Source organism: Chaetomium fimeti (genome assembly GCF_033439085.1).
Source record: "Chaetomium fimeti strain CBS 168.71 chromosome Unknown B0H64scaffold_13, whole genome shotgun sequence".
Classification (NCBI taxonomy): Eukaryota; Fungi; Ascomycota; class Sordariomycetes; order Sordariales; family Chaetomiaceae; genus Chaetomium; species Chaetomium fimeti.
In genome coordinates, this window is record NW_026944341.1 from 428,690 (window position 1) to 454,526 (window position 25,837).

Genomic DNA, 25,837 nt, shown 5'->3' on the forward strand with positions numbered 1-25,837 from the left:
GCATTTTCTTGTTCTTCTTGCGCAATATTGGGGTGGTGGACATCACACCTGGCGGCCAAACAAATGGCGACCATGCCACGGGCGAGAAGATGACGGCGAAGAAAGCCAGACAAGAGGCCAGAAGGGTCGAGAGGGCGGCCGACGAGAAGGCCACGAAGCAGGACCCTAACAAGGGCGGCGCCCAGGCGAGTAAAAACGGCGTGGAGGTGAGCAAGAAGGACGGCGCGAACCTGGCCGGCATGACGGATCCCCTGGGCGATGCCATGGAGTTCCTAGTACGCCCGTGGTTTAATTAGCCTCAAGAACGTCGAAGAGAGAGCTGGAGGCTCACATACTCTGCGGTACTCGTAAAAGTCCCTTCCTCTTCTAACCTGGGGGGTTGGTTTGGTATTGGTGGGTTTTGTAGTGGTCGAGTCTGCGGCCGAGTGCCTGCTCGAAGTCGACTATCTCCCAGTGGTACCCATGGCTTCTGTTACCCATGCGCAATGTTCAGCAGGTCATTGTGAACGGACCGGACCATCTTGGGTCAGGTGCGCGTGCTCCCCGGGCTGAAGAGGTGCAGCTGCGTGGACTAGTTGTACAGTACGACGACGTTCATCTGCAACGATGTGAGTTGGAGTGTGTACACTGGCCCTACGTGTTGTGTTCTGATTCCTCGCCGATGTAGCGTGTGGCTTCGTACTATACCTGGGACCCGATAAACTCCCATCGCGGCGCGTTCGCACACCGTGACGCAAACAACGAGAAGAACAACTGGAATGTTACAGAGGGCCGGATTTCAAAAAGAAAAGCGGCCATTGATACCATCCAAGCCCGGTGTCCAAAGATACGAACAAACCCAGGAATAACTTGAGCCCAACGCGGTACCCGGGATGATATTATTCATCGTTTCGCCCAGGCAAATCGTTAGAAGAGTAGCGAGCATTGTGTCGGAAATTCCTAACAACTTCAACGTCCCATGCCCCTTAAATACTGCCCGCATTCAAAAGTTTTGACACTAAGTACCTACCTGGTAATTAGTGTTCCTTCGATCTTCCAAGTCTCTGTCACGCCAGCTCCCATCTCTTTCGACTATTACCCCGTGTGACGGCCATAACTGAAGAAAATAAGAACTAGCCCAAGACATTGCTTTGTAATAATGTGTAGAGGTGCTTGCTAACCGCTTAGAGGCCATGTTCTGATAATGTTGAGGGCCCAAGCCGCTCAGCTTGCCACCTGACCTTGGGCGCAACTCCAAGTCACTTCCCTGGCGCTCACCAGTTTGTGGTGATGGAGAGCTGTTTAGTGTAACTTGGATATAGCTTTCCAGCTCCTTCCGGGCAATCATCCGGCTCCTGAGTTGCCTAGACCTTCATCATCCGGACCTTGCCACACCCGATTCAAAGGCGGTCCAGGGCAACTCAGGACCTACTTCAAAGCACAGCCTCCCGGATCTAGCCGGTATGTTATTACGTCCTAACATATCTCTACGAGCAGACCGGCCATCTTAATTCATCTAAAGTCGGTACCTAAAAGGCGAGAGTCTCTGCTAGCCCAACATCCCACTCTGGCCTTGAACCCTACCATACCTAGGTAGGTACCTCCATAGGTATCTTGTTCGGCTCCCATTAACACTTCATTGCCTTGTACCCGAACAGGGCATCTTCCCCTAGACAGCGGCTTGGTGGCCAATTCCCTTATTTCTTTCACTCTCCCTGGCCCCAAAGCCCACTCGGTACTTAACCGGACAGTGGTACTTAGCAGCAACTGTCAGAATTACTCTACCCTACACTCTCCCCATCTCCCATACTTCGCTTACGGCGTCATCCTACCTTGATAAAGGAATCTTTTTTCGGGGGCTGCCGGTTTTAGCCTCGATTCTTCTCATCACCCATAGCTAAAACGTCCCCTGCCATCAATCGCCGCCATGGATCGCATTCCAAATGAAATCCGAATGGGGATCATCCGTCACCTGCGCGGTGAAAGCGACCGAGAGGCCCTGGTAGCCGCTTACCCAGCCTGGAAGAAGATCGTCGAGCGTGACGACAAACTCCGGATCCTGACGATAGACGAGAGAAAACGACACGGCATGCCTATTGAGGACTCCCTCGCCTTGTTCGAGAGCACCGGGATTCGGCGGCGGCAGTTCCTCGAAGTAGTCAGGGTGGAAAGCTTTGTTGTCTGTCCTGAATACCACGGGGCCTGCTGTTGCGTCACCGCTGACGCCCACTTGCAGCGTGATGAATTCAATAAGTACGTGAGAAAACTCTTCGAAGGGCTTCACGAGATCACAAAGAGGTCCGTCGAGACTGGTCTCAAGATCCCTCCATTCAACCTGTTCATTCGGGCTCGCGACGACGATTTGGAGGGCTGGACGCATTGCTCCGGTAACCACACAGACGAAGAAGCCCAGAGGGCGCTTGCACGTGCGCGGAAGAGGGCGTTGGACTACGAAGTTTATGATGCCGTCCTTCCGGACTTCAAAGTCGGCGTGGACGAGGTCCACTTTGAAGCCCGTCGCCGCGTTCATGAGGCCGACTTTTTTGCAGTCAAACGTTTGACAGAAAGGCTGGTCGGCCTGCGGCTGGTGCGTTTCGACTTCGCAGAGTCGCCGTTCTTGACCTGGGAGGAGCAGGGTGGCTGGAGAACCGGTACGTTAAAACACACATCTGACTCCAAACGGGCCACCCGCGTAGCTAACACCCTTAACTCCTAGATATCGTTTCTCACGTTGAGATGCTCGACTACAGGTTACCCATCGAAGAGATTCACGTCCACATGGGCTGCCGGTCTATACGCAACGAGCTCAAGGTCTCCCAGCCGACAAGAACACTCCTGTCGGACCTTTCCGAGTTATTGTTCGAGTCCCTGGCAAAGTTCCCCTCGCTTACCGTCCTCCGATTGTCCGGACAGTTTTCCGTCGGCTCCTCCTTCTTCCATCTCATACCCAGCAACCCCTTCCCCGCCCTCATCACCTTCTACCTAGGTATCGGGCCCGACACCAACTCCAGCTCCTGGTTCTTCGTCAAGGACAACAGCAAGCACGCCTGGGACAAGGCTGCGAGTGATCCGGCGTGGACGCAGTCCGTCGAGCTCACCAGAGCTGGCATCCACGCGCAGGACCCGCTGCCGGGGCCGGAGGACGAAGAGAAATACGAGGAATACAAGGAGACTGCGCTTGCCAAGGAGATCGTCAAACGCAACCGGACCCTCCCTCACGACGGGACGCTGATCCCGTTGCTGCTGGGGGCGGCCCGGGCGGCGGAGCAGATGCCCAAAATCGAGAAATTCTCGATCTGCTTGGAGGACGACTTCTCCGGGGACGACACCCCGCACCCGTTTGTGCCGCCCTTCCTCACGCGCGTCTTCGAGATGCACTTCACGAGGGCGCCAGCCGGCGACGCCAACCCCACGCTCACCTGGAAGCTGGGTCAGAAGGTTGACCACTGGCGCCCGACGGACATCGTCTTGGATGCGTGGAGGGCTGCGGCGAGGATGCGGGCGGGGATGGAGCTGGAGATCTCCTACATCGAGTAGTGGAGATGGAGAGCTGGGGCCCGACCAGGGGGATCTTGGGATGGGTTTTACCCGTTAGATGTATGTATAACACTGTAAACACATCATGATTGAGGGCGCCTCCTGGGCTATCGGGAGATGGCTCACCGATGGTAAGATCTGGTGTAGAAACAAGCATCAAAATAAGAGTAAAATAACTCAAACATCACCGGTGAAGATTTCATTTGCAAATAACACAACAACTCAATCCCGGGCGGTTACTGCAGCTCATGTCTGCCAACATCAACACCAAATCGTCTTTTAGCGGCCAAGGAACTCATATCCTACTTCGCTGACCCTCGTCGAAGGCACCATCTGGTTCACAACGTCATCCACGATGCCCCCGTCACCTGTGGCAACACCGAGTTCGAGAGCACTAAGCTAGCGATGCCCCGTCTCTCCGGAAACCCCACCGTCCAACGTAGATCGACCAACCTTCCAATTCACACATCAATGTCCGCCCTCCGAATTCCAGCCCCTACCCCTGTCCAACTCAAAAGTCCTCCATCTTGAACACCGAATACGCCGGCTCCTCATACGGGTGCGCTCTGCAATCCAGTCAGCCAGCCACCCAGGTACACACACCAGCGGAAGCGCACACCAACAACAAGCAGCCAAACAACCAAACAAACAGAAAGACACTCACTCCTTCAACGCAGCAACCGCCTTCCTCGCCACCTCCTCCCCGACGCACAGCGTCTCGACGCGGGCCTCCTCGACGTGCTCCAGCGCGCCGGGCGTGCCGATGTGCGGGTTGGCCGTCGCGCCGGGCCGGAACTGGCCCGTGCCGAGCGTCGTGTAGCAGACCTCGGTGTAGTTGCCGCTTCCCGGGTAGCGCCCCGCTCCGGCGGCGAAGATGGCGGTTTTGCAGGCTTCGAGGGCGGCGGGGGGGACGTGGAAGGTGAGTTTGTAGCGGGTGAGGGCGGCGGCCATTTTGGGAGGATTTTGTTATCGGTGTTGGAGTGATGAGTCTCAGGAGTCGTAGGAGAATGTTTGATATGAGGCGGAGTTCCGTTGGTTCAGTGTTGGTGTCTCGAGATGGGTGTTGTGCTGGTGGAGAGAGAGAGGAGACGGGGGAGATGCGGGGATGGCCGGCTCATATCGGCTCTCACATCCAACATGGAGTTGGGCCCGCAGATGTTCTTCCGAGCCTTGCTCCATCAGTCGTTTTCATAAGCATCTCGATGAACGAAACATCCGAAAACGGACGTGCAAAGAAAACATTAAGTAAATTACTAACTATCGAGGTAGATCCCAGAGATATTTCCCAGACACGTATACCAGCAACTATGAAGCTACGACATTAAAGTTCATCCCGTCATCAACCCAACCATACTACCGAAGAGATAGCCAAACCTCGCAGAAGCGACTAGGAAACCACCTACGCCTCCATACTCCCCTTGCACAACCCCCTGCCCATCCCCAACCCCTTTCACACCCCCCAATCCCATCGCCTACTCTCCTAATCCCATCCTACACCCTCGCTTCCCCAATCACAAGCACCTCCACATCACCAACCCCAACCCACGAACTCTCATCTACCAAAACCGAAAAGGCCTCACCCCCCTCGCCGCCCCAGCCGTCGCCACACTACTAGTAACCCCCGGCGGCGGCGGCACCTCCGTGCTCTGGGCAGGCGGAGGCGGCGGTGGAGCCGGTGTGGTCGATCCAGGAGGCGGCGGCGGCGGCGGCGGTGGCAGCACGGTCGAGGTGGCCGGCGGCGGGGGAGGAGGAGGAGGAGGGGGGTGGGATTTAGTTGATGAGTGAGGAGGTGGTGGCGGGGAGTGGGATTTGGTTGAGGGGTGGGGAGGCGGAGGCGGGGAGTGGGATTTGGTTGAGGAGTGAGGCGGGGGGGAGTGCGTGCGGGTCTTGGTGCGGGTGCGGGTTTTGGTCTTGGTGTGAGAGGAGGTTTCCGTCTCGGTGGTATCGCAGGGCGGGGTGGTTTCGGATTCTGTGCTGGTGCTGGTGGTGGTGGTGTCGCAGGGTGGCTCGCTGTCCGTCTCGCTGCTGGGGGGCGGGTGCGTCTTGGTCTTGGTCTTGGTCTTGGTCTTGGTGTGGCTGGTCGGCGGGATGGTCACCGTCGTGGAGTCGCAGTCCTCGGTCGAGGAGGAAGGGGGAGCATGGCTGCTGGTGGTGGTGCTGATGCTGGTGTCGCTGCTAGGAGGCGGGGCGGAGGTGGACAGCGTGCAGCCGGTGGCCCCGATCACGGACCAGCTGGTTTCACACCAAAGGCCCTTGCAGTTCTCGTGGCAGGGGAACGACGTGTACGACGTGGCCGGCGGGGTCGGGCAACCGCAGTTCTGCGTCACGGTGCTCACGACGAGGCAGGCCGGGACCGGGCAGGTGCGGCACTGGTGGGCCGTCGCCGTGATGGTCGGGCAGCCGGTTGGGTGTGGAGGGGCCTTCGTGGTGTGATGGTCGCCAGTAGCCACCACAGGTGCGATGCTGTGCGAGTAAGTTAAGTCAGCAAGGGGTAGGTAGGTAAGTAGGGCTAGAGGGGCCCCCGGGAGAGGGTGAGTCCATCACACTTACACCGCAGCGCCGGCGGCAAACAGTACCGCAAACGAGTGCATCTTGATCTAAACGAGTGTCAAGCTGAGCAGTGTAGTACAAAGTAGCGATTGTGTTTGGAGAAAGCTCTTGTGTCCCCCCATTCCGGGCGGACGACGCATCTTATCCCCCTCACCACAAAGGAAACCCAACCAACTCCTCAACCGGACTGGGCTTGATCAGCCCATGAAGCTGGCTCTGAGGTAGCATTTTACGAGCTCGCGTCCCAGATAACCAGCCATCCTCTACCATCCTTCTGCCGGTCACGGATCGTGGTTGACAACACAAAGGCCCCCCGGAAGCGGACGGGGCGGGGTATCCGGGGCCGTCATTGGCCGGCATGCACCGAAACGGCAGGCCGGACCTCGTATTGGCAAACGCCACACTCCCTTGATTCGCCTCCATGGCTGGAGTCCTCTTGGCATTGACGTCGTGCATGCAACGGTCTCTCGGAGAACGGCATGGTGTCGTGGTCGGGTGCAGTGGCGGGGACGCCAGAGCTTTCTTGGGACACCGTCACCGCCTCTACTCGTTGGGAGCCCTCGATGGCGTCGTGGAAAGGGAATTCAATCACGCTTTGTTTTGGTTCCCGCCTGGATTCGTACTCGCTTGTCGGGTGGCTGGGCTGGGTCTGAACTAGAGGGAATGCGGGATTGGAAATACTCGGGCGGGCATCGGACAACATTCTCCCCTCAGATTTGCTGGCCAGATAGCCAGGTGAACTTGTGGTTGACAAGTTCGAACTTTCTTGATGTGACTATTCGCTTTCATCAGGACCTGTCCATGATCTCAGGGTATAGGCGGCTGGAGGGTAAGCGATTGATTAGTTCCCATCTCTCCCAAGGGCCAATAATGTGATGCTTATGGTGAATACGAGGTTTGGAACTCGCCTTGGGTGAATCCCTTGACGCCCACGATCCAAACATCGGGTTATCGTGATCTTGCCCGTGCTAGCGGGACGAGGCTGATGCTAGCGGCTTGGTAGAGGACGGGGAGGCGCTTTCCACAGTGACGTTCGTATTCTGCCACCTATGACGATGAGGATAGTGTCGATGGTTTTGTACTCTCGATAAAGCGAGTGTCCAGCCTCTTCTGACTGAGCTAACCTTGACCGAGTCTGAATCAGTCCCTCGAACTCGGCTCTGGAGTCGGCCGACCCCACTCAGTCGCTGCACCACCTCTTAAAATAAACCGAAGCCTGAAATTAAAATTCAGGGAGATCCCTATACTCCAATCCATGAACCTCCCGCCGGTGGGCTTGTCTCAACTCCCACTTGTCAACGACCACATCACAGCGGTCGCATCGCAGGTCCGACTACAACCAGACACCGAAACGGTTAATAGAATCCCAAAATAAGGACTTGGAAAAGAATGAGCTGGAGACTCACCTTACGCGGAAAGGATTGAAACGAGTATGGTCTCTCCTCGGCCACGACGACAAACAAGGCGGAGGTCGGGTCTTCAACACCTTCCTCCAGCCGCCTAACCTGCAGTAACTCTACATCGCCACCGTTGGCATGGCCTAACATCTCGACACGGAGCTCAGCAAAGCCAGGTGGAGCTCGATCGGGCAGTTCCTCGGCCAGCTCGAGCCTGCGCTGCGCATACACCATAACCCAGGCATATGCGACGTAGGCGTAAGTTGAGTCCAGCTCGCCCTGTAACTGAGGGATGAATATCCGGGTCTTGGTATCCCCTGCTGCTTGTAGTTTCTCGCGTAGAAACCTGGACCCGGCGTCCGGCTCGCTTCGGTGGTAGAAGGGCGGGTAGCCGTACGTCGGTTCCACGCGGTTGGCCTCCAGAAAGCGGTCGAGGATTGCGACGGGGATTTTGAAACCTCGCAAGACCGTGATGGGTCCCATTGTTAATGGTTGCCAAGGTTGGGGACGTAAAGGGAAAACAAAGGGCGTGTTGTCGGTAGTCTTGGAGCGGTTGAGATGGGTTGAATATCATGATGAGATGCGGGGTGTCTCTGGTCTACCCAGTTGCCTAATAGTTGCCTATTACCGTGCAGATACGGCCCAGCCTGCCCTTAATACAACTTACATCTCACGAGCCCGAGAAAAACAAAGCCTGAGAACCCCGTCTTCTTTTTTCCCACGAACTTACCAACCTTCCCATGCTACTCTATTTCCCGCTCCCCACTACCAGATACTACCAATTACCGTCACCGAAACTCCTGAGACAAACCCGAAGGATTGCCTGTCACACGCCCAGACCGTTAGTCGGCGCACCCGAATCCTTCAACGCGCCGGCCAAGTCGCTGCTGGCGCTAATTAATCGAAAGCCACATGTTCTGGGGTTCGTCTCGCCCCCATGCCGATGTCCCCTTGCCCATCCTGAAGAGGCACGCTTGTGAATGTAGAAGAATAAACTCCACGGACTGATGGACTGCATTGAAGCCTAGGTATTAGACTACCTTGACACCTGAGTCTTTGTCCTTCGCCCATTACCGCGATGCATGGCGTCACCGTTTCTACCCGTGGCATCGAATCTCCGGCATCCGTCTTAGAAGCCACTGCAAACAAGAGCGCCGTCGCGGTTGTGGACGTGTTCTAGATGAGGGAAAGGTACGTTCAGACGAAGCCCACGAAAAGGAGACTGTGAATGGAAGAGGGAGACTCACTCAGGGGTATCCCGTTCATCGTAGATCCGCCACTTCGGCTGCAAGTGGACACAAACCAACCGTCGCTCTCTACCCGATGGCCCCAGCAACTCCTCCCAAAGTTCCCACTACATGGATGGAAAGGTTGGTTAGATCCCGGTGGGTGGTTACGGAGCTGGAGTTGGGAAGACCGGTACTTACTTCCTTGCCCAGCTGAGCTTTCCGTTACGGTTGGCGAGACAAGTGTTGAGGTACAGCTGAGCATTGGAATACAGACCGTTCGTTCTGCGGCACATGCACAACAAGTAGGGGTTATCACCGCTACCGCCAATGGAGCAGCTGTTGCACGAGGTCCAAAAGCTGCGCTTCCCTATGGTGTTGTGGGTAATAGTGCGAGCTTCAACCTCACCCGGCGCGGGAGCGGCTAGCGGAGAGGCCGAAGACTGAGTTGCAGCCAGGGCAACAAGGAGCAGTTGAAAGGGGGCTGTGATATGCATTATGAGGACGAGGGAGCGGTCGGAGTGGTATCGATGTCGATTCAAGCCTTTGTCCAGTGGAAAGAAAGACCAGTGTCTCTGCGGAATGTTCCTCATCTTTTTTCTCAGCGGCAACGGGGAGTCCTCCTTCTTATAGACTTCGCACAGGCGCATGGCTCCCTTCGCCGAGAACGCCGAAGCAACCCCATGGAGGGGTAGGGAATCTCGGAAAGAAGGTATCACCTCCAAGACGAAGCCTCATTCGAAGGGTCCTTGGTCGCCCAGAACGCAACTCGCCATGGTTGCCATCAGCGGTGTCGAAACGCGTCCAATCCTAGTTCGCAAGTAGACCACTGCAGCTCCAGTCCTTGGAACCCATGCTGGTCCCTATCTTGTGGAACTTTGGGGGCTCTATCACTGAACAGTCCAATATCACCGGTCGAACCCAATCCCTTGGCTAGAACCGGTGGTCAAAGTTCATGGTTCTAAGGAACCGCGCCTTGCCAACTCGGGAACCTGTGCGAGAGGGGCTGGAGACATAATTGAGGTAGACACAGGTAAACTAGACACAGTTGAAGTACATAAATGTGCTGAATCCATACTTCCTATTTTGTATTCCAAAATGTGTTCCTCTTTTGTGATGAAATATTCTATAAATACTTCATGTGGAACTTGGCTATCTCGATCCTGCACTTTTATTGTCACTGATATTTCATTCCCGGTGAATAAACTAGCAGAAAAGGACCGCGGAGCGAGTCACTCCCTGTTCGTGCCGTAAAACAACCAATACGCCGTCGTTGTCTCTTCCATTGCCAAGCAGACTGTGGAGCGCAGAAGAAAGGTTCAGCAGGATCTTAACCACGGCGGATGATATCGGCCAATGCTGGGCACGAGCGGATTCATGCAGTGGCTGCTCCCTCTCAAAAATCTCGGTAAACACGGACCTCGTTGTGAAAGGTCGTTGTCTGGATTCAGTCGTCGTTCTGTGCCCCGTGGCGTCCAGGTCGTCTCGGCGCTGCACTCTGAATCCTCCCAACCGAAGATTCAACATTCTCACACAACTGTTCGCTCCCGATTGGCCATGGTTCGAGGACGAAAGGAGACTCGGTTACTCAACAGAGTCCTGGTGGCATTGCAGGGAATCACATTCTCAACCCATGGTCGCATGAGATCCAGCGTAGAGTAAGACGGAGGAACTTCGCGCTATGGGCTTTTTGACTCGAGGGGACGGCCGACAGTTCTCACCTCGAGCTTGCCAGCCACATACCAGTGAAGCCGTTGATTCCTGTGTTGTCGCTGCTTAAATAGCAACTGCCGCCTCTCTGTTCTTCGTTTCCACATTGAACCCATTCTCATCTCACAGTCTCCCTACCTCTCCCCATTCTTTATATAATTCCCGAACAAACCACGCCCGGGTCGATACGCGCCCACAAGCCCAGACATGCGTCTAACATTGGTTCTGGCCCTGTTCGCCGCCTCCCTGGCGGCGGCCGCCAACAATATCGCCGCCGAGAATAACGTAGCATCGAGTCCGGATCTCAACAAACGGGCTTGCCCTTGCGATTGTGTGAGTTCAGTCCTGTCATCCCGTTTTCCCCTTATCATTCCTTTCAAGGACATGGCAGGTGGGGTGCTGTATCAAAAGCTAACCTGTTGTGTGCCCAGAACAACAAGATCTGTGGAGGCGATTGTTCCAGGCGTGGCCCGGGTTGTCAGACTTATGCCTGTTCGGAGTGCGCCAATTGCTGCAGGTTCGGAGGGTGAACGCCCACCCTGCGTTCAAGGTTGTGAAGTGGTCATATGCGTACAAACCGAAGCGGCCCGGGATATGACTTGACGGTGACATTGTTCCCATACTGAGGGTGATAACATAAAACTTGAATGGACGTATTCGTCACGATTTGTTTTTCGATGCCACATGTTCAAAAGTTCAATTTGGGGTTCAACAAGTAAACATTTCGGGCTGCTACATTGGCAGAGAAAGAGGTTTGGAGTGATATCCAGCTTCAAGCACGCTTCAAGACGAAACCTGCGGACCTCTGTCTGCTATCGTTGCTAGAATCGTGCCAGCTGCCCTTGATCTCGTTCCCGTCCGCGTTCAGCACCCCATCACAGAACCAAACCTGGCCATCGCACGGCGAATCGAACGTCTGGGTCCACGAGAACCCGCCCTTGGCAGATGTCACGTTCATCACCCCGGTGCCCTCGATGCTGAATGCCGCGCCGCTGCCTTCGGTGCCGGTGCCTTTGAACTTGGCGCCGACGGTGAAGGCCGGAATGTTGAGGGTCAGGCTCTTGGAAGTCCCGTCGGGATATGAGAATTCGCCGCTCCAGCTGCCGGCCAAGGGGGAAATGGGACCTCGCATGACGGTCCAGGGGGCGACCCGGCCGGTGAAGGGGCCGACCCGGCTGCGTCCGTCCACGGGAGAGCCGTACCACTCGCCGCTCAGGGTGTTGCCGTCGTCGGAGAGAGTGCCACGGTAGGTCCAGACCTGACCGACCCAGATGGACTCGTAGATCTGGACGAAATTGAAGGTACTTCCGCCGTCGGCGGGGATGGTCTGGCATGCGGTGATATTGAAATCACCACGGGACTCGGTCCCAGTGCCCCTGAAGATGGTGTTGTCGGTGGTTTCCTCGAGTGTGAAGCTCCAGTCCCTCTTGGTCCCGTCAGGGTAGGAAAAGGACCCGGACCATTCACCTTCGATGGCTGCGAGGGTCGGGGACGTTGATCAGCAAGGGCAGGGAGTATCCGAGGATGGTGGCTTGCTCACAAGGCATGATTATTGAAGCGAAGCTTCAATGATGAGTCTCTGAGATGTATAATGTATGTTGAGGAAGCGAAGAAGGAACGCTTCGTTTCATTTTTTCATTTACAAGGTCAATCCTCCAGAGTTCTCAGAGGAGCGATTGGATGCCACAGACTGTCGTACATTAGTGTACTTGGCATTGTGGCTCTGTGGCTCGACAGAACTAGCGCAGTAGGTTGTCTGCCCTGTACGATGGCTGGTCGTCGTTTTCTGGCGTTTGGCGAGGGCGGTCGTCGGCTTTGTACGGGGGTAGTTGAGATGGCGACGGTAGGTATCGCCAGGCTTCGCTTCACACTTACCGGGACAAGCCGTGGGTGTGGGTGGCACAGTCAGGTATTTTATGGAGGCTGAAATGGTAGGTATGACGGCGGCTTCTTGCAACAAGCTGGAAAAGGGGCGATAAGGTTTTCTTTGGCCTATTCGGAAGGTTGAGGAGAATAGTGTTCCCTGCTTTGCTCCTGGCCTCTCTGTCTTTTTATATGTCATTCCCAGTGGCGAGCATGTGCTTTACCAGAGACCCTTTCGGCTGTCGCGCGTAGGTACCTAATTTGCGTGATTGGCTTCTTCTTACTACCGGGCTGGTGCAGCGGATGTGGCACCTACAGTGTATGATATTGAGCCGGTTTTGGCCATGCAGTTCGCCTCTTCTTCTCATGTATTGGGTACACAACACAATGGTGGATACATGTAATGGAGACTGCTGGAAATGCATGATAATAACCTACCGGGATGGTTGCAATTGGAACCTCGTTCAGCTCTCGCGTATCCCGCGCCGGACTTGGCTTTAACCGCTTTGTGATTTAGGTGCAGAATGAGGACGGATCGAGGTGGTGATCAAGCCCACACGGATTCATGCTGCGCTGTAGAGTTGGGATTTGTCAGGGCCTCGAACCTTTTGTCATAGATGGCAGCTGTGGTAAATCGTTTGCTCGGGTTTCGAAATCTCTCAAGCCAAGTCCAGACAGACCATCAAAGTGATGATCGTTTGGTTCGTCGGGGAAACTCACGGTATAAACAAGTAGTGAAATCGGTGGTGGGTAAGGTACCTAGGTCTAGTGGCACACGGATATATTTCCTGCGGCATCCGGCACGGTTCTAGATGCCGTGTTTGGGCATCAAGGCACCACTTGAGCTGGAACGAATCAGGTCATGCGATTCGCCTTCCATCCCTCGGATCAAAGCTGGCGCGCTACCGGCTCGGGGAGAAGCGCGGCCGGCGCGGTGCGCGGAAACCCCTGTGGTTATTCAAGGAGCTGCATGAGCGGGAACATGCCGGAGAGACAGCTGAGCTCCGACAGACGTTACCTTTCCAGTCCTTTCCCCTCTCTTCTAGCCAGCCACAATAGTCCAGGAGCTACCCAGTTTCTGATCTCCGATCCACGCGTCCGTCTTCCCCTCTCATGCCCCCCGGTCCATGTCCACGGGGATACGGGACTAACCCCACGGTGCCACGGTACTGGAGGGTTGACAGGAACCGGGAGGGGGCTGAGGGTGGCGAATAATTTGTCTTTTGGAGGGGGAATTGACGACTCGAGAGACATTTCGTTCTACTTGTGGTAAGGCCATGAATCCTGAATCATGCACACGGTTGGTGATCCAGTCCTCCTAGGTAAAGCCACAACAACGGGAAGCTGCTGAGTTGGGAACCAAAGTTGTGACGGGGCTCGATAGGCCAAATTCTACAAAGGCTATTATGGTACACGGGTGCCATTCCCTTCTCACTGATTCTCACCACCTTTTATTTTAGGTAGCTACTGAACAAACAATGACATAGTACCTGAGTTACATCGCCCACAAGCCAAGGTATACCTCCAAGACCTTGGATTGACCTCGCGAACAGACCAAGTTGGCTCTAGGCGTAGCAGAAAGATGGTTCTCATGTCGACATGAAGCTGAATCAATAGAGTCGTCCGAGTCTCGCGTCGGGGTTCGGTCGTTCCCGGGGGTCACTTTATCCCATCTACGGCCATGTACCTGGTGCTTTGTTTAGACTTCGGCCTCTTTGGTGTTCTCATACTAGTAGTCCTACTTGTTGAAATACCACCGTTTTCCGTACTAATCCCGACAGTGCTGGGGACATCGGTGAGTTTTGGAAAGCTTCAGAGGCAAACTTGGGCACAATGATGATGATGGCGTTGGATCCGACCCTGTCTGCTCCCACTCTGTAACATATCGACCCACTAGACGGCATCCCAAACTGTGACGTTTATACGGCCATCTTTAGTGCTACACTACAACGGCGGAGGTGTTTCCTCATGTTGAGTTGGGCTTTCGAGTTTAAAAGTCTGGACCTACAAGGGTTTACGGAAAGTTGGAAAATTACACATGAAAGGTAAGGTAGGGATGCTTAGAACATCGCTGGGCGCTAATGTCTTTCTTCCTTAAAAGCGCAGGCCCGTGAAGAACGAGAGATCGTACAAGTATCGACAGTGTTGTCAGTTTTAACATCAGGCCGCCATGTCCCGGCGTGTCTCGTCAGCGCGGATCGGTTGTGTGAACCCGTTGCGCGGGGTCCGGGAAAACCTCCGGCGATCTTCTGTTGGTGCAAACCTTGCATGGAACTGGACGTCTGCCGTGGACGTTGGCGATTGATGTGTGTGTGATATGGTCAAACCGTGACTGCCAAATGTGTCTGAATCACCGAGCATCAACACATGCACTGGTCACGGGAGGTCCAAAGTATTTCGAGAGAGTGCGGGCTGTCAAGACTTAAACGGAAGGAGCCCAGGCCCAAGCACCAGATGGTGCCTTGAACCCCGGACCCACCCCACCAGACGAGAGCTCGGGTGCAGGGCCCACCGACGATCGCCGCGACAAAGGGCGGAGTTTCCCGATCATTTGACAACAAGGCTTGCATGGACTCCAGCATGGATGGAGTTATTGGTGTTGGTTGTGTTCGGTGTGTGTGGCAATCAGGAAAGTTTGCGTGTCTCATCTCCGGAGCGTCGGAGCTGCTACCACTCCTTGCGGTGCGGCCGAAGATGTCTCACTTTTTCAACTGACGTGTTGGGTGGGGGGGATTCACGACGAAGTACGAATACACTGAATGGTACAGTCAGGATTATGTCGTCGGGAACCCCCTTCATCTTCCCAAGACCTTTCCCATCTGCCTTCAACTCTGTGGCCTGGGTGTGTCAGCAACCGGGAAACCCAAGGTTCTTCTTCACTGCATTTGTCGCAGCGCAGCTTGTCCTAAGCCCAAACAGCTCTAACCCCACGCCAACTCGCACTTGCCGCGCTCGGTCGTGTGCCTCATTCGCTGGCCTACGCGACGCCATCGTGGTCCGCCAAACTTGACGTCGGTGCAAAACCGGTTCTCGTTCGGGAAGTAAACCCTCGTGGCCCGGAAAACCAACTTCGGGTTTGAAGCAAACCAAAAAAACGAACGGGCGCAAAACCACAGACAGGTCAGAACCAGATTCCATCGCCCTCCGACCGCGATTACCACGATTACCTTCCGCAGCCAAGACGGCTGATGCATGGGAAACAGGGTTTGGCGACCAGGGTGCAACACTGTTGCAGCAGGTACCGCTCTGCCCGCTGCGGCACTCGAAGCGACTCCGCCCTGAAACCGGGGCCCCGCCAGGATTTGACACCAGCGGGAAATGCTCATGTCTGCCGCCGGTGGCACAGGGGCAGCGGCTGTGGTTATTAGTAGCCCGGTCTCTCCCGACGGGGACGACGCCCCAGGCGTTCTCGGCCGTCTCCTGCAGCGGACGGCAGTGACCACCAAGACGAGCAAGCGTTTCTCCCGGAGGAGCACTGGGGGCGTCATCGCACTCAAGGAATCGTTACTGAGCGAGGCGGAGGAAGGCCCATTCGTCCCCGCAAGACCTCGCATCCCGGCAGCTGCAGCAGACCACCAGGAGTCCAGAAGCACAGCGCCCGATGCAGGCGACATGGCACAACCTCAGCTGCAGCGGACTCGCCCAACAGAAGCACCACATCGCGAAATGCCAAGCGCAACCCCGCAACCCCAGCTCAAAAAGAAGGCGAGCTTCAGGGACCGCCTGAAAGCCTGGCAGAAACCCCCCCAGCCGCTGGAAATCGTCACCGAGGAGTCGAAACCGCGGTTCGTCTACGAGCCCACACATGCCGCCGCCGACTTTTCGCGGTTGGCGGTATCGCCACTGAGCCCAGTAAAGCCGCGGCTTTCACCGGCCACGACGCATACACCGCCTGAGAGGGACACACCGACCTCCCCTCGCAGCGGGCAACCACGGCCGAGGGATAAGGGGGAGCCCCGAGATCACGAATCGACAAGGCGACACTCTAGACCCAGCGTGAATCGTCACTCCTACACGCTGGTGGAGGACCCTTTTCAAGCATCCAACGCCGCCGCCCACGTCCCGGTCAACCCTCAGCCGGTGGAGTGGAGTCCAGGAGCAGCGGCAGCTAGCGCGAAGGGAGGGCCGCCGCCGACGCAATCATCGCCTCAGCCCCTTTCTGATTTCGAGCTTTTCCTCGCCCGCGCGGAAGCTGAAGACCGCGAACGGCGCGACCGAGTTTTGCGCAGCATCTCGCAGCGGTCTGCGGCATACACGGCGAGCCGCATCAGACCGGATCCGCACCGCCAGTTTGCGGCAGCGGGGTCGTCGGCAGCCGAGAGGACAGTTAGGAGGCCAGCCGAGAAGGACGAGAGCTTGGCTCAACGCAACACCAAGACCCGCCATGTCCATGCCCCTAGCGGCAAGACGGAAGCCGAACAACAGCAGCCGCGAAAGTTGGAACAGCGACAGGAAAGGGACCACCGAGGCCACGCGCGTCAGTCGAGCTGGGCGGCAAGTTACACGGCCGACGGTAGCGCGCGGGAAAAGGGACCGGCTGCCCTATCGCCAACACGGGAGATACGACCGTTGCCGGAACCACCGCTCCCGGTACGCGCGGACGGGGCTGGTGAGGACATGCATCAGCCGCCAGCACCCAGAACACTGCGCAGACAGGCCAGCATCACACAACGCATCGTCCAGTATATCCGGCCACCGAAGACGGGAGCGCGGCCCATTCAGACTCTGGTTGAGTGAAGGGGTGTGAATTTCTTGATTGAAGGCTGGATGTGATTCTGGTTTCTGGTCGACGGGTAGCATGAAACGGGCACCGTATTGGGGATCTCTGGCTCCTTTTGGTCTTTGCTCCGGCCTTGATTCGTTGATGGTTGATGCACACTGGCTTTTCTTGGCATTCTTCCACCTCTTCATCCCTTCCAACACCAACATACCCGTAAACACACAAGCACACGCTACGGCACCTCGACCCTACCTGGCAACGATTATGGATTGGGAGCCGCCGCCGGACCCTGAGAAACCTAGTTGTCCGTACGTGGTTGGATTCAAAATGGCCGTCACACCCCATACACCTCCCCCTCCATTCGGGGGCGCCAACTACAGGCATCCCGGAGCACGGCCCGCAGACAGCTACGACAAGATCACAGCCCCTGGCTACACGCAAACCCGCTATTGCGTCAAGGATTTGAAGCCGGATGAGGCCCCATCGTCTGCTGCTTCCACCAACCCTGATCCGTGGCTGGTCATTGAGTCTGTCATCCGGGGCGGCGACAAGGCCGGCGCCCAGGTTGTGGCATGCCACTGGGACAACGACCCGAGCAAGACAACGTACCTGGCCAAGATCTACGACCCGTTGTACTATGATTTCGAGGGCGCCGAACACCGCGGCATAGCCACGGACGTGGTGTGGGACGCCGAACGCGACTACAGCGTCGAGGCCGCGGCCTACGAGGAGCTGAAAGCCTACGAGACGAGGTGGGCCATCTCAGCAACGACGATGCTCCAGGACGAGTCGAACAACATCAAAGGGTGCTACCCGGCCTACTTTGGCTCCTTTGCGTTCAAGCCCCGCGTCGTAGTCGGTGGTCTCGCCTACACACGCACCGTGCCGCTAATCCTCACTGAGTACCTGCCCGGGCCGTCCATGGAGCAGATGATGGCCGTCAAGCACGTCAAAACGCCTGGTAAACGAGGTTTCGACACGGTCATAGAAGTCCCCGGTACAGACGACGCGCGCATCCACGCCTTCACACGCGCTGCCGAGTCGTACCTAAAGTTGGTGAGGGCGGGCGTCGGGCAGGGCGATTTTGCACCACGCAATATTTTCTTGCTTGGGGATTTACACAGCCCGACTCTCCGCGCCGTCATCAGCGACTTCAACGTGGCCCGCGTGTTTTCGCGGATGAGCCCGCCCCGGACACCGCCGAAGATGGCTGATCCTGACAGCTTTTGTGCCGCCCCGGGTTGGGAGGCTAGGTTCGAACATTGGCTTCCGGGTTGGTTTTTTACCGACGAGGAGAGAAGGAACAGTCGGTTGAGAATTGAGTTCCCGAACGAGGAGGTTTAGGGGGGATACCCAATAAGAGACAACGGGAGTTCTTGCGAGGACCGGTTACTCCCTTGTCATGATCCCCCCTAATTTCTCCCCCGTAGGTAGTCGGGAGAGGTAGGATATAGTTCCTCTCTATGCTCCTAATCCATGAGGTCCTTACAGGCCCTGGTACGATGTATATAACATAATGGTACTGGCATCACAGCACCACTTGATGTTCTGTGTACTCCGTCCCAAACATCCCGTCGCCGGGGGGCGCCCAGGGGATAGTTAAGATATATTAAGTTCGCGCAACCTCATGCCATCTTATTTATTTATTTTCCGCCTGTTGTTTTGGCTCCTTATTTTTCTTGTTTATTTGTTCCCCTATTATTCATCTGTTTCGTGAATCCGAGCTGAACCGTGCCATCGGACTCTGACATGTGGAGTTGAAATCGGCGGATCGATCTCCAAGGGCTCCACTGGCTCGATCAACCCCCTGGTCGCCAGGCTCACGCGGCCCGCTTTAAGCAGCCGGAGCGGTGGCCGGAGCCAACCGCGCAAGAGTGATGAACGATGGCTTGGAAATAAATTGCTTGGGCTTGCGACCAGACCTCGATGAGATCAATGCGCCCGCGGTCAGACATTGTTCCGCCGTCAGGGGAACTTTGGGACTCTGGGGAGGTTCGTCCCGTCCCGTCGTCACCTTCCCGCTGTCGTTTCCTTCTCGCCCTTGCGATAAAGTGCTGGAGAAGTTGGGACGAGTGTTACCATCCGGTCTTTTGAGGATTTGCCCCATTGGCTGCAGCATCTGGCTCGATTTGCGACTGGAATCACAGCGGCAAGCCACCCACACCCACAGGCCCAGTGGGTCACTCCTTCCTTTGACATGGCGTCGTCGTCGTCTTCGTCTTCATCACATCTACTCAACGGTTTACCAATCGAACTACTCACATTCGTCATCGATGGCCTTGATCGCGTGGGGGATATTGCAGCCCTTGCGCTGACGAACCGACGCCTGTACAGCACTGCGAACCCCCACCTTTACAAGCGCGCGGCCGAGTGCGACGATGCGCGGTCAGTAGCCTGGGCCGCAAATCGCGGCTTGGTGTCCACCTTAAGAATGGCGCTGGTCGCTGGCGTCAACCCCAATCACGAGTTCATCGAGTGTGTACCGGAGGATGAGTGGGAGAGTGTCACCGCAACCGCCCGGGACGATGCCGCCGCAGGTCGACCCAAGGCGCCGTGGGCCATGTGGGACTTCGACAACCGGCCGAGAAGTGCCAATCTCGACGAGTGGCCCTCCTCCGACCCCGACCCCGCTATCGATAGCGACCATGCCGACACCCCCGGCGGCAGCGCCTCCACCGTGGCGCCCTCGCCCCAAGCACCAAGCGCTTCCGACCAAGAGTCAGTCGTCTCGTCCGAGGAGGACCTGTCACGGCGCAGCGACGCGACGCCGGCAACCGAGCCGTCCCCAACACCCACCCCACATCACCACCTGACGCGCCGGTACTATGCCATCCACCTCGCCGCGCGCGGCGGCCACGACGAGATCCTCGAGCTGCTCATCCGCAACGGCGCGGACGTCGACGTCCCGTCAGAGCGCTTCTGCGCCTGCACGCCGCTGTACGGGCTGCTCAACACGCTCGAGGGCCCCAAGCCCGACCCCGACCCCCCGCTATGGACACCACTACACGCGGCCATCTGCCATTCCCACACCTCCACCGCCAAGCTCCTCCTCTCGCACAAAGCCAGCCCCTACATACAGCTCAGCACCAACCCCATTCCCGACCTCCGCTACGGCGCCACCGCCCTCCACCACGCCGCCGCCATGGGCCTAACCACCCTCGTCCAACACCTGATCACCACCAAAACGGTCCCCGACATCAACACCCAAGACACATACACCCTCACCCCCTTCTACCACGCCTACGCCGCCCGCCAATGGGACACCACCGTGCCCGCGCTCCTCGCCCTCGGCGCCGACATCCACTGCGAAGCCAAGATGTACATCCCCTACACCGCCATCACCCCGCTCGGGGAAGCCTGCCGACTCGGCGACTTCGACGCCGCGGACCGGCTCCTCGCGCTCGGCGCGGACGCGACGCACGGGTTTATCGCGCCGGCGGCGGGCGGGTGTCTGACGCCGCTGCACATGTGCTGTATGCGGTCGGCGAAGCGGGTCAGTGGGGGGTGTGGGAGTGGTGGTGGTGCTGCTGGTGCTGGGGGTGCTGGGGGTGCTGGGGGGGATAGTGGGGAGGATGATGATGAGGTACGGGGGAGGGCGAGGATGAGGACGATCGCGGCGCTGATTGAGAAGGGGGCGGCGCTGGATGCGCAGGACTGTTTTGGGGATACGCCGCTGTCGGCGGCGGAGAAGGCGAGGAATACGTTTGCTTTGGAGGCGCTGGCCAGGTTGAGTATTGCGGGGGTGGGGGAGGGGGAGGAGAAGGCGGCGGAGCGGGGTGGGGTTGCTGGTAATGAGGCGGTTGTGAAGAAGCCTGCTGGAGGGGGTGTATCTGACCCCGAACCCGCGGTGGGTACGGCCGCGGCCGGGTTGTAAATGTTGCGTTTTGGCGTGTGTGGGGGTTGTAAGAAGTGTTGTCCAGCTTGTTCAAGACTGTGTATACCCTAGTTTATATTGGCAGTTGCCGCCTTCTTGTTAGCCATAGAGCGGATTTACGTAGAACTGCTCGGTAGGTAGTTAGTTGTTGGGTGATTTGATGGATATACGAGACCAGACAATGGGATAGACATGGCAAGCACACCGCGAACATCCCATGTTTGTTCCGCATCAGTCGCGTTCCTCTTCGGATAACCATCGACGGCCTTGTGAATACTATCTATCATCGACGGCCTTGAATGCTGTCTCATCTACCACCTCCCACTTCCCCTACCACCTCCTCCCCCTTCCCCTGCCGCCTCTCCCACCACCGCCGCCGCCGCCACCACCGCCCATCTGCTGCTCATACCCATACCCTTGCCCCTGCCCACCACCGAACCCACCCCCATAACCCTGTCCCTGCCCACCCTGTCCCGGCCCGCCCGCACCGGCACCTCCCCCATACATGGCGGCCATGGCCCCCATATCGATCTGGCTCGGATCCATCCCACTGGCCATAATTTGCTGCATCATGGCCTGCTGCATCTCGGGCGTCATGCCCTCCATGCCCGGAATACCCGCCGCCCCTCCCGCGGCACCGGGCACGCCGCCGGCCTGCCCACCGGCGGGCCCGCCCGCACCGCCGGCGCCCGGCATGCCCATGCCGCCCATCATCATCATGCTGGTCATCTCCTCCATCATCTTCTTGTTGCTCTGGGCGATGGCGTCGGCGTTGTACTCGCCGCGCAGGGCCTCCTGCTTCTGCGCGTAGAGCGCCCACGTGAACTCGTCGAAGCCGTAGTTGAAGTAGTCCGACAGGTCCGTCCCCGGCTTCCGCCACGGCTTGTCCTGCTCCGCCGGCAGGTCCGTGTCGATGTTGACCTGCGTCAGCGGCTTGCCCGTCGCCTTGTGCACCGGGATCGCGTGGATGTCGATCTTGGATGTCGACGCCGGCATGTTGTTAGATGCCGTTGCTGCTGCTGCTGCGCCATGGCCTGGTTGCTGCTGCTGGGGGGAGGCGGCTGAGGGTTTGGCTGCGCTTGTTGTTGATGCTGTTGCTGCTGGTGTTGTTGTGTCCGACGTTGCGGTTCGTTGGGGGATGTTCTTGATTTCGCTATAGCGGGATTGACTGACGTTGGATGATTAGTTGGACACCCATTTTTGGTGGTGGGAAGAAGGAGCCAAGCTCACTCACGGTGGAGGGGCTGGGTTGGAGGTGTCTTTTCGCTCTGTGATGATGTCGATATCCTGAATTGGTGGTCAGTGGATGTGCGAGAGCCCCGTATCACCATGGACGATTACCGAATCCTCATCCTCGTCCATAGCGCCGCCCTCATCCTCTTCCTCGCCCGATTCGAGTTCCTCGCTCGCATCTTTCTTTGTTGCTGGTGTTTCCGTGGGAGCTGGCTGCGCGGCCGCCTGGGGCTCCTCGGGAGCGTAGAAATCGTCTTCGTCATCGATATCCATTGTATGAAGGGTCGGGGTCTTGAAGACTTATTCTGAGGATTGGGGGTCTTGAATTAAAAATTGTTGTTGTGTCGCACTGCCCGTCGAAGTTGGAGATTGAGTTGAAGCTGCAGCTGGGCAGTCCCAAGGTCCGTTGCGGAATTGTCTTGGCTTTCTCACGGCCCACCCACCAGAGCATTTCCGGCAGGCGGTCAGATGCTACCCCTGCAACCCGAACCGCGAAAGCTTCCTCCAGGCGACGCGGTGGGGCAACAACAGCCATACAAAACGCGAGAAACTGGGACCCAAGAAAGTCAAGGTCAACGACGCCAAAACGCTCCACAGCTGCATTCCAGCTGTTTGCTCTTTACATCCCTTGCAGCAACACGTCGTGAATATGGCTCTCGCACGGTCGGCCAGTGGCCCGGGTGGGCTCAGCATCAATACGGGATCGGCCAATCTCTTGTGAGTTTGAACAACAATCAGGAATTCCCGACTGAGACACGCAGACAAAGCAAGGGAGACAAAGCTGATTGACGGTTTCGGACAGTGGTAGTAACACCGGCCAGCAGTCCCAAGCCCAAGGGGGAGGTGGACTCTTTGGAACGGCGACTTCCCAGCCCGCCCAAGCAGCCTCTTCGCAGCCGGCTGGATCCCTCTTCGGCTCGACAGCCGCTCAAACTCCCGCTTCGCAACCCCAACAAGCCGGTGGTCTGTTCGGGCAGACGGCGGCAACCACCCAACCACAGCAGGCGGGCGGCTTGTTTGGAGCGACGGCAAATGAGAAACCTGCACAACCTCAACAACAGTCGACGGGAGGGCTCTTCGGGGGGACAAACACTGCACAGCCAGCACAAACCGGAGGGGGGCTCTTTGGCGGCGCGACACAGACACAGCAACCGCAGCAGCAACAGCAGCCGGGCGGATTGTTCGGTGGCGGGGGTACACAACAGCAGCAACCTCAACAGCAGCAACAACAACAGCAGCAGCAGCAGCAGCAACAACAGCAGCCGGGCGGACTCTTCGCAGGTTCAACTGCGAACACAGGGGGCATGTTTGGACCCAGGCCGGCGGCGGCGAGCCAAGGTGGTGGGTTGTTGTAGGTGCTCTCCTCTCTACATGGCGCTCCGAACGCAAAACTAACCACCCCCCCAGTGGTCAACCCCAATCCCAACCGCAGCAACAACCAGCCGGGCTCACCCTGGGCCAATCCACCGCACAGCAACAAACGGTGCCGGGGGTGCGGATCGACCTGAGCAACATCAAATCGACGACGCGGTTCAACGACCTGCAGGAGTCGCTGCAGAAGGAGATCGCGCAGATCGACGAGGCGATCCAGCGGTGCATCAAGGACAAGGACGCGGTGGACGCGTTCCTGCCGTCGCACGGGGACCAGCTGGCGGCGATCCCGACCGACGTCAGCTTCGTGACGCGCAAGTCCGAGGGCGCGCACAACGCGCTGTCGAGCGACATCCGCGCCATCGACCAGCTGCGCGAGCTCGTCAAGACCGACGCCGGCCACGCCCGCCTCTCCTTCAAGGCCATCGACAACCTCAAGCTGCCCACCCAGTACCACCAGGCGGGGCTGTGGGCGAACCGCGGCCAGCAGGTCGGTGGTGCGGCGGGGGGTGGCCAGGGCGGTGCGGCTGATGCTCAGACCAACACCGATCTTATCAGCTTCTTCTCGGCCACGGCGGGCGAGATGGATGATATGATGAAGAAGTTTGAGCGGAACCTGGGCGAGATCGAGGTGCACTTGCACGGGGTGCAGGGGAATATGCTGGAGCAGATGCAGAGGGTGGCCGCCCAGTCCAAGAGCACCACCCCCGGCGGCGTCGATCAGAGGGTGGTCGAGCTGGCGGCTGTGCTGCGCGATTTCGAGGAGAGCATCCTCAAGGTTGCTGGTGTGGTCGGCGGTGTCAAGGAGGGGGTTACGGAGCTCCAGTTAAAGGATTTTATGGGCCATGGCAGCTAATCGGGGCGGTATAGACGGAGTGGAAATGCATCGGATACCTGTATAGTATTGTAGCGGGCGAGCGCGGGAGTAGATGATTGTGAAATATCCAGCCACCGCAGGTTTGTGTTTATTGCGCGCCATATGTGTAGGTCAACTCCATGAAGGTATCATTCGCCATGTCCCGGCTTTTGCCCACGCATCTATCCCGATATCGTACGCCGAAAGTGCAATACTAGTTAGTACCAGCCACAACAACCTGAACCTTCCGTCCATTTTGCCCCAAACTTAGAAATAATCAGCCCCTTCATCCCCGCCCTCATCGTAGTCCTCGTCGTCCTGGTTCCCATCAAAGTACGCCTCCGCATTGTAGTCATCCCCGGACTCGTCCTCATACACATCGTCCTCATCCCCGACCGCATCCTCCCCGTCCTCACCGTTGCCCTTTACCCAGTCGTCATCATCCTCCCCGGACAGGAATGCCTCCTCGCCGTCCTCGTTCCGCTTCTCCACCGCGCTCAACAACTCCAACGCCTTGTTCAAGTTCCCATCCCCATTCAACAGCGGGGCGTCAGGGCGGAACAGCTCCTCGGCCGTCTTATACGAGGTGATATTCGACAGCCCCAAAGTCTTGGGCCCAACACGGCGGCGCTTCGCAGCAGCGGGCCCCGCGGGCTCGTCGTCGCCCTCGAGGGTGGGGTGCAGCTCGGGGGGGAAGAACTCTTGGGCGAAGGGGCGGGAGCCGAGGTCGGGCAGGGTGCGCGGCACCTTCTTGAAGCGGTGCGAGTAGACGGGCACCGCCGTGAAGGGGTCCACCGTCGCCTTGGTCACCTGCCCGTACCGCTTGTTGACCTGCTCCTGCCCGTACGTGCGCCCCGCGCCCGCCGGGCCCGCCGTCGCCTGCATCCGGCTGCGCGCCTGCGTGTAGAGCGGGCTGTCCTGGCATTGCTCGCGGAAGAGGAGGAAGTAGGAGACTTGCTTGTCTTCTTTTTTGGAGAGGAGCGGTGCTTTGGGGACGTCGTATGGCTGGAAATGAGCAGTAGGTTAGTTAGGGACGGAGCGGGGGCGAGGGGAAGAGAGGTGCGAATTGGCGTACGGGGAATTGTTCGGATGGCTTGCCGTCTAGTACGATGTCCGAGTCCATCGCCCACGGCACGCTATTTTGCGCAACGGCCCTCCTGCCATTTGTTGGCGGACCACCACGCCCACGCCCACCACGCCCGCGCCCTCCTCGGCCGCCTCGCCCAGACATTTTCGATGTGTTGCTAGTTGGTTTGATTGATTTCGCGGTCGTCTAATTGTCGTCGATGGTTTGATTTGAAGCCTGGGACTGTCGATTTCAGACGTGGTTGGGGTGAGTGAGTTCGCGTTGAAAGGTGACTCGAGCTTGGAGATGGAAACAATGAAGCCCCAAATGCCTCCAAAAATTTAGCGGGGCATCATCAGCCTTGCAGCAGACGATCCACAGGCAGGCCACGGCACCCCTGGAAAAGAACCCCCACCATGACTGCCCCGCATCCACCTGCCGCTTGCATGTCTCTG

General features: G+C 57.6%; 13 protein-coding genes across 13 annotated transcripts; 7 read left to right on the plus strand and 6 right to left on the minus strand.

Annotated features, from left to right (window-relative positions):
* Positions 1-89: 89 nt before the first annotated feature.
* Positions 90-612, plus strand: B0H64DRAFT_378693 (uncharacterized protein; the record flags this gene model as incomplete). The annotated part of the gene is made up of 3 exons (XM_062802602.1): positions 90-275; positions 407-530; positions 584-612. 3 exons carry the CDS (start codon positions 90-92, stop codon positions 610-612), a joined length of 339 nt encoding a protein of 112 aa, XP_062654002.1.
* Positions 613-1,906: 1,294 nt separating this feature from the next.
* B0H64DRAFT_452556 (uncharacterized protein) lies at positions 1,907-3,516 on the plus strand (the record flags this gene model as incomplete). Its single annotated transcript, XM_062807206.1, has 2 exons — positions 1,907-2,630; positions 2,696-3,516. The coding sequence occupies 2 exons, from the start codon at positions 1,907-1,909 to the stop codon at positions 3,514-3,516; spliced, it is 1,545 nt and encodes a 514-aa protein (XP_062654003.1).
* A 155-nt stretch (positions 3,517-3,671) lies between these two features.
* Positions 3,672-4,740, minus strand: B0H64DRAFT_412630 (GTP cyclohydrolase 1 type 2/Nif3). The gene is made up of 2 exons (XM_062804933.1): positions 4,181-4,740; positions 3,672-4,082 (listed from the first exon to the last, which is right to left on the minus strand). Exons 1-2 carry the CDS (start codon positions 4,465-4,467, stop codon positions 4,028-4,030), a joined length of 342 nt encoding a protein of 113 aa, XP_062654004.1. The 5' UTR covers positions 4,468-4,740; the 3' UTR covers positions 3,672-4,027.
* A 516-nt stretch (positions 4,741-5,256) lies between these two features.
* Positions 5,257-6,198, plus strand: B0H64DRAFT_412631 (uncharacterized protein; the record flags this gene model as incomplete). The annotated part of the gene is made up of 1 exon (XM_062804934.1): positions 5,257-6,198. A coding segment is annotated over one exon (351 nt), but the record flags the coding sequence as incomplete, so codon positions are not given.
* Positions 6,199-7,028: 830 nt separating this feature from the next.
* On the minus strand, positions 7,029-8,075 carry B0H64DRAFT_59494 (uncharacterized protein). Its single transcript, XM_062808486.1, has 2 exons — positions 7,473-8,075; positions 7,029-7,399 (listed from the first exon to the last, which is right to left on the minus strand). The coding sequence occupies exons 1-2, from the start codon at positions 7,944-7,946 to the stop codon at positions 7,289-7,291; spliced, it is 585 nt and encodes a 194-aa protein (XP_062654006.1). The 5' UTR covers positions 7,947-8,075; the 3' UTR covers positions 7,029-7,288.
* A 64-nt stretch (positions 8,076-8,139) lies between these two features.
* Positions 8,140-9,186, minus strand: B0H64DRAFT_436726 (uncharacterized protein; the record flags this gene model as incomplete). Its single annotated transcript, XM_062806203.1, has 3 exons — positions 8,140-8,639; positions 8,711-8,817; positions 8,891-9,186. The coding sequence occupies 3 exons, from the start codon at positions 9,184-9,186 to the stop codon at positions 8,593-8,595; spliced, it is 450 nt and encodes a 149-aa protein (XP_062654007.1). The 3' UTR covers positions 8,140-8,592.
* Positions 9,187-11,125: 1,939 nt separating this feature from the next.
* On the minus strand, positions 11,126-12,303 carry B0H64DRAFT_59814 (uncharacterized protein). The gene is made up of 2 exons (XM_062808487.1): positions 11,940-12,303; positions 11,126-11,875 (listed from the first exon to the last, which is right to left on the minus strand). Exons 1-2 carry the CDS (start codon positions 11,944-11,946, stop codon positions 11,172-11,174), a joined length of 711 nt encoding a protein of 236 aa, XP_062654008.1. The 5' UTR covers positions 11,947-12,303; the 3' UTR covers positions 11,126-11,171.
* A 3,625-nt stretch (positions 12,304-15,928) lies between these two features.
* Positions 15,929-16,999, plus strand: B0H64DRAFT_421034 (uncharacterized protein; the record flags this gene model as incomplete). Its single annotated transcript, XM_062805505.1, has 1 exon — positions 15,929-16,999. The coding sequence occupies one exon, from the start codon at positions 15,929-15,931 to the stop codon at positions 16,997-16,999; it is 1,071 nt and encodes a 356-aa protein (XP_062654009.1).
* Positions 17,000-17,227: 228 nt separating this feature from the next.
* B0H64DRAFT_452561 (uncharacterized protein) lies at positions 17,228-18,697 on the plus strand. The gene has a single exon (XM_062807207.1). It carries the CDS (start codon positions 17,247-17,249, stop codon positions 18,324-18,326), a length of 1,080 nt encoding a protein of 359 aa, XP_062654010.1. The 5' UTR covers positions 17,228-17,246; the 3' UTR covers positions 18,327-18,697.
* Position 18,698: 1 nt separating this feature from the next.
* On the plus strand, positions 18,699-20,914 carry B0H64DRAFT_59846 (ankyrin repeat-containing domain protein). The gene has a single exon (XM_062808488.1). The coding sequence runs from the start codon at positions 19,180-19,182 to the stop codon at positions 20,854-20,856; it is 1,677 nt and encodes a 558-aa protein (XP_062654011.1). The 5' UTR covers positions 18,699-19,179; the 3' UTR covers positions 20,857-20,914.
* Positions 20,915-21,495: 581 nt separating this feature from the next.
* B0H64DRAFT_350476 (Fip1 motif-domain-containing protein) lies at positions 21,496-22,487 on the minus strand (the record flags this gene model as incomplete). The annotated part of the gene is made up of 3 exons (XM_062801433.1): positions 22,198-22,487; positions 22,091-22,143; positions 21,496-22,024 (listed from the first exon to the last, which is right to left on the minus strand). Coding segments are annotated over exons 1-3 (747 nt in total), but the record flags the coding sequence as incomplete, so codon positions are not given.
* Positions 22,488-22,606: 119 nt separating this feature from the next.
* B0H64DRAFT_350478 (uncharacterized protein) lies at positions 22,607-24,392 on the plus strand. Its single transcript, XM_062801434.1, has 3 exons — positions 22,607-22,806; positions 22,892-23,440; positions 23,497-24,392. The coding sequence occupies exons 1-3, from the start codon at positions 22,739-22,741 to the stop codon at positions 24,314-24,316; spliced, it is 1,437 nt and encodes a 478-aa protein (XP_062654013.1). The 5' UTR covers positions 22,607-22,738; the 3' UTR covers positions 24,317-24,392.
* Positions 24,393-25,688, minus strand: B0H64DRAFT_479206 (DNA-directed RNA polymerase III, subunit Rpc31). The gene is made up of 2 exons (XM_062808290.1): positions 25,392-25,688; positions 24,393-25,321 (listed from the first exon to the last, which is right to left on the minus strand). Exons 1-2 carry the CDS (start codon positions 25,545-25,547, stop codon positions 24,584-24,586), a joined length of 894 nt encoding a protein of 297 aa, XP_062654014.1. The 5' UTR covers positions 25,548-25,688; the 3' UTR covers positions 24,393-24,583.
* Positions 25,689-25,837: the final 149 nt, after the last annotated feature.